At 50.2% G+C, this 6,000-nt stretch overlaps 1 protein-coding gene across 2 annotated transcripts in view; it reads left to right on the top strand.

The window, feature by feature from the left end:
* Positions 1–5,282: 5,282 nt before the first annotated feature.
* The window catches only part of Col2a1 (collagen type II alpha 1 chain), a 30,281-nt gene continuing 29,563 nt past the window's right edge, over positions 5,283–6,000 (top strand). The window contains exons 1-2 of one of the 2 annotated variants that reach the window (XM_031354227.1): positions 5,283–5,348; positions 5,553–5,740. In XM_031354227.1, the coding sequence (XP_031210087.1) occupies positions 5,656–5,740 (85 nt within the window). In that variant the 5' untranslated portion in view covers positions 5,283–5,348; positions 5,553–5,655. Of the gene's footprint in view, positions 5,349–5,376; positions 5,741–6,000 lie in introns of those variants that run through there. The other variant, XM_031354221.1, reaches the window with a different exon arrangement.

Genomic DNA, 6,000 nt, shown 5'->3' with positions numbered 1-6,000 from the left:
GACCCCTGCCATGTCTTCTGGCTGACTCCATTCTTCTGTGCTCTCACACAGGACTTGATTGTATGGACACATGAATTTCCAAATCTGAGACATCCTCAAACTCAGCTCCTTCAGGAAGCCTACTTCTGCTTACCCCTTGCTTTCCGTTCCTCTTGCCTTCCCCGTGCCCCTTCCCTCCCTTCTCACCCTGTTCCTTCTCTGCCCCTCCCCCTCCCTCGGAACAGAGCTTATTTCTGACATTTTTTCACCACCATGTTTCTCCTGCATCCCCTTGGATTCAGAGGTAGCATCTAAATTCGTTCCATGCCTCTATTTTATGGAGAAGTTGATGTCTCGCTTAAGTACTAAACTGAGCCTGTGTGGCACCAGGACGAGCCGGAGTCTGGGTGGGATCCTCAATGTTGTTTGCATTTGAGAACCCATAGTAGCACATTTATGCACTTATGGAACTGAACGCACACCATAAATCTGGAAAAACCCTATCCTGGACAGTCCTGATCCTGTTACCCTGGCCCAGAAATGCCAAAAGAAAACACAAACAGGCCTTGAAAGGCTGTCTGAAACGAGCCTGACCAACAGAGGCCAAGTGTCCTGTCAGGGGAGCCAGGCCTCCCCTCCTCCCAGGCTGCGTGAAGCATGTCATTCACCACCTGCCATATTTGGCGTAGGCTTAGCTCTTCAGGATGTGGGGCCTTCCTTACTTTATCACTGATTTTAAGTGGATTTAGGTAGAGGAAAAGAAAGAGATCTTTTCTTTACGGTATACCTATTAATATCTTTCCCAATAAGGTTGTGTCTACATATGCCTAAATTTGGGCTGAGAATATAGCTCGGTGGCAGAGTGCTTGTCTAGTGTGTGTGAAGCCCTGAGTTCAAGCCCCAGCACCACAAAAAACCATGTAAATTCATAGCTTCATAAAAGAGAGATAAACGGTGGACTGCTTGTTCTGCCCATACACAACGTAAAATCGCTGAATTAACCCATCCATTTGCAGAGCGGTCTGATTTGGGGCAGGTACAGACAGTGTCTGCTTAATTCCTAACTTCCCTAACTCCCAGTGTGTGAGCAAACAATGAGGGTTGGCCGGCACCGGGCCTTATTCTCAGATGCTCAGGTCCTGTCCCTACCCAGCGAGGAACACAAGGTTCTTTGTTTCTCTCATCTATCTGATGTTGGCATAAAAGTTATCCACATTAAGAAAAGGTGTGTAGTGCTGGGCAGTGGTGGCGCAGCACTTGGGAGGCAGAGGCAGGCGGATTTCTGAGTTCAAGGCCAGCCTGGTCTACGGAGTGAGTTCCAGGGCAGCCAGGGCTACACAGAGAAGCCCTGTCTTAGAAAACCAAACAAATAAACAAAATGTGTATGTGTGTGTGTGTTAGGAATGTATATTCCTAAATACATAACTTCAACCTCTCAGTCTGTATAAGATTGCTTGTGACCTCTCAGTCTGTATGAGATTACTTGCGATTTCTCAGTCTGTATAGGATTGCTTGAGTGTGTTTTCTGGGCTGAGCATTGGCTATGGATAACCGATTGGTGTGCTCTTCCCTGGGGAAGGCTGTACTCTCGCTCTCAGGATTCCTTAGTTCTCTGTGGCCCCTTGTGTAGGGTTGAAGCTTTCCGGGCTCCTCCCACCCTTGCATCCATGTAAGATGTCTGTTGTCGTCCTTGTTCAGCCCTTGTTGGGTAGCCATGGTGGTGAAATTTTGAGTGTAATTTCTGGCATCCCCAGGATATACAGTCACATGGCAAACTCCCTGTTCCTATGGCCCTTATAATCTTTCTGCCCTCTCTTCTGCAATGTATATTAGGTGGGGGAGTTGTAGTATAGATTTATCCATTGGGACTAGGCTGCACAACTCTGCATTCTGATTGTTTGTGGTTTTCTGTAATAATCTCTGTCTGTCGCAAAGAGAGGTCTCCTGGATGAGGGGCGAGGCCTTAACACTTATCTGCGGGTGTAAGGACAAATATTTAGAATGTAATTAGAAATTACGATAGTTTAGTAAAGTGGTGGCTTCAGGCTTCCCTCCAAGAGTCAGGATTTCATTAGGCCCATGCAGTTAGCCTATGTTTCCAGTACCAGGCACGCCTCCCCTCTTGTTAAGAAGGCCCATGGAGAGAGCTGCTGGTTACTGGCAAGGTATTCGTGCCATCTCACACCCTTGGGTTATCGAGCCACACTGGCCATTGTGTTCATCGGCATCATAGCTGTGTGTAGGACTCTCGGTTGGTCCCTCCTTTGGAAATTTGTGTTGTACCTTAAGCTAGCCTTCAGGAGTGAGGCTCTGAGTCCGACTTCACTGTGAGGGAGTGCAGGAGGCTACAAAGCAGACGTTCTCTACAACCCCTGCACACTGTGCACCACTGACCGAGGCACTGGTGTTTTACACACTCTGTGTCGACTTGACTTCATATTGCTTCTCTTTCTTGTCTCAGCCCTCCCTCGGCTGCAGTTTAATGAGCATGGTCCTTCCTACCTCCCAGTGTTTGGGATAGGACCTTAGGATGCTACCCACACTCTACCATCGAGCCACATCCCAACTTTTCTTGAAACAGCTGCTCTATTTGCGTGCATCAAGTTGGTAAGGTCAGGTGACACCACCTTTGTTAACCATGAGCTATGTCAGCCCTAACCCTCAGGAAAAAGGACGCATAAGTTCCCACTACCTAGATGTTCCCTTTCTGTTCTCTTCAGTCCCATCTCTGTGCTCTGCATGGGGAGACTCTAGAATTGGCTGCAGAATTTCAATAATTTCCATTTCAATAATTTCCATTTACTCCGGCTTCGTCCATTTCAACTCTAGATCAATTTTGCTTTAATTAATTCCTGTCTCTGGTAATTAATTTTGTCTTTAATTTCAGGAAACAGAGAGCTGAATCCAGAGTCCTTTGATGCAGATACTGCATATTTATACATATACATGTGTGTGTCTATATGTGTGTGTATGTGTATATGTATATATGGATTGTCAGAAGTCTCCCTTTGCTGCTGACTGAGCCAGGTCATTGCCATACAGGTCTCCATTTTATTCATCCACTTAGCATTTTCCCAAAAACTTCTGTTGTGTTTTTGTGATCACTTGCATTGAGCCCCATTATTTGAATGATCAGTCTTACACTTACCTATATGTCACTTGTATCATAAATCAAGTTCTATTTTGCAGGGACTGGTGAGACTGCTCAGGCAACAAGGCACTTTCTGCCTCTCCTCCTCAGAGCCCGTGTGTTAAAAGGACAGAACCAGGGCTGGAGGGATGGCTCAGTGGTTAGGAGCAGCACTGGCTGCTCTTCCAGAGTTCCTGAGTTCAATTCCCAGCAACCACATGGTGTCTCACAACCATCTGTAATGAGATCTGACGCCCTCTTCTTGTGTATCTGAAGACAGCAACAGTGTACTCACATATATAGAATAAATAAAAATTAAAAAATAATAAAAGGAAGACATAACCAGAACACACATATGAAAACATGCATTTAAAAGTGTAAAATAAATTATATTTTTAATCCCAGTAAGTTAGCACACAAAAGCTCACCACATGCCCTCTTCTGTGCTATGTACACCTAGCTGTGTTTTCATGCCCTTCCACACTACTTGATGAGGACAATTCAATGGATATAAGAGGGGAAATAAAAATTATACCAAAAAATGTAGATAGCTTGGGGCACAACTGTAGGTTATGAATGCCTGAAAGGCAGAAAAGCACCTCCCTCTAACTATATTAGGAGAGGCAGCTCAGAGACCCGATGGATCTATAAAGTGTGAGAGTTACAAACTGTCTTCCAGGCCAAGACCCAACAGCCATGGTCCAAGGAAGAAGTGGGCACTGCAGACTCAAAACCACCTTTCTAGCAGAGACTGGGGCAGAAGGATCTAGCGTTGAATGCAAAGCCTTGAATAGGCTGGGAAGGTGGATAAAAGACTCAAGCAACCCCCACCCTAGATTGGTTGAAACCCAGTAGCATTTTACATTAACAACAACAACAACAACAACAACAAAAACCAAACGCTCTCTCCTTCTTCAGCCAGCACACTTGCATAGAAATTACATTCTACACACTTGAAGTTCTTTTGTTTCCATCTGAGAAGCCCCAAAGTCCGAGGTGGTGTGGCGTGCTGGGTAAGCCCGCCACCTCCAACACTCGCTGGGAGTTCCAGTCAGGTCTGTAGAGGTGGCTTCTCCCAAGGACTTTCAGCTTCCTGGAAGAAGGCAACACGGAAATCCAACTTCGAGACAAAGGAGCTCCTTCTTAAATCAGGCCCTAATTTCCAAGTTTTACTTTGCTCAAAGTTCACTGGAGGACCATCTCACTTCTGGAGAAAAGGTGTATTTGGGGACGCATCCTCATCCTCCTTGTTATCAAAGGAGACTTCGGGGAACATAGCAAGGGCTAGGCTGAGCCTCTGCAGTTTGGGCAAGGTGGGGGATTGGGGAGCAAGGAAGGTAAGTGAGGCTGGAGGCCCAGGGATAGGGGAAGACGTGGAGAATGGGGTTGGGGGGAACAACTAGGAAACTCTGGCGCTTTCCCCGCCTCTCACAAAACTGAGTCCAGCTGGAGCCGCCTCCAGACTCTCTGGCCAGGGCCTCAGAGTGGCCAACAGTCCCTGGCCAGTGGTTTTTCTATCCAGGCTGAGGGCACCCAATCCCCTGGAGATTCCTGAACCTGGGCCAGGAAGAGCCGAACTAGACAAGTGTCTCCAATCTGGCTGCGTGCACCATTTTGTCCCGGGGTCCCTCGGTTGTCTGCAGTTCCTTTAGTCCCTTCCCTGGCCTGCCCGCCCCGTAAACCTCCACACAGGTCTCCCTCTGTGTAGGAATACACCAGCCCCAGTCCTAGGCATCCGCTCAGACCCCCTTCTTCCTTGGCCCTTTCTAGCTAGTTGGATGGGGGATGGGCGGGGAGGCTTTGGTTGTGAGCCTCCAGGTGAGAGTTCACCGGCAGGTACCCTGCAAAGGAGATGTAAGACAGGTCTGGAAAACTATCCCCCAGATTTAGGATTCTGGACAACTTCCATCAGCTCGTACTTTGGTGCCCCGCGCACCTCCCTGCCTCCTAAACTCCCCATCCCCACCTTCGTTGCTCCTTTCTGTTGCTTCGCCCTCCCTGCCTTGGGTCTAAAGCTCCAGGCTTATGCCTCTGCAAACAACCCCCTCCTTTCTAACCCCAGCAGAACTCCGAGGAAAGGGGCCCCGAGGCCCCCCTTCCCGCCTGTGGTTAGAGGGGGCAGTGTGGCAGTCCCAAGTGGGGGCGACCGGAGGCCGTCTCGGTGCCCCGCCCGATCAGGCCACTGGGCACATCGGGGGCGGGAAGCTGGGCTCACGAAAGGGGCGACTGGCCTTGGCAGGTGTGGGCTCTGGTCCGGCCTGGGCGGGCTCCCGGGGGCGGGGTCTCAGGTTACAGCCCCGTGGGGGGCTGGGGGCGGCCCGCGGTTTGGGCCGGTTTGCCAGCCTTTGGAGCGACCGGGAGCATATAACGGGAGCCTCTGCTGGGAGGAGACGCAGAGCGCCGCTGGGCTGCCGGGTCTCCTGCCTCCTCCTCCTGCTCCTAGGGTCTCCTGCATGAGGGCGCGGTAGAGACCCGGACCCGCTCCGTGCTCTGCCGCCTCGCTGCGCTTCGCCCGGGCCAGGCTCTGCCAGGCCTCGCGGTGAGCCATGATCCGCCTCGGGGCTCCCCAGTCGCTGGTGCTGCTGACGCTGCTCATCGCCGCGGTCCTACGGTGTCAGGCCCAGGATGCTCGTAAGTCGCCCGCCGCCCCTGCCTGCTTCCCTGACTACTTGAGACCCTTTCCCTTCTACCCCCTCCCCCAAGTCCTGGTCTGGGTTAGGGCGCCAAGTCCTAAGCGCATAGATACAGGAGTACACTGATCCTAATTCTGCTAGTAAGGACCTCGGTCGCAGCATCCTCAATGAGAGTCACGAGTGGAGACATTCTCAGTTCCTTACATTAAGCAAGGATGTGAACTTGCAAAGCGTCGGATGCAACAGGTTTGAACACAG

Source organism: Mastomys coucha, unplaced genomic scaffold (assembly GCF_008632895.1).
Source record: "Mastomys coucha isolate ucsf_1 unplaced genomic scaffold, UCSF_Mcou_1 pScaffold11, whole genome shotgun sequence".
Lineage (NCBI taxonomy): Eukaryota > Metazoa > Chordata > Mammalia > Rodentia > Muridae > Mastomys > Mastomys coucha.
The sequence above is the reverse complement of the archived record's forward strand: the minus strand, read 5'-3'. Positions and strand labels throughout refer to the sequence as shown.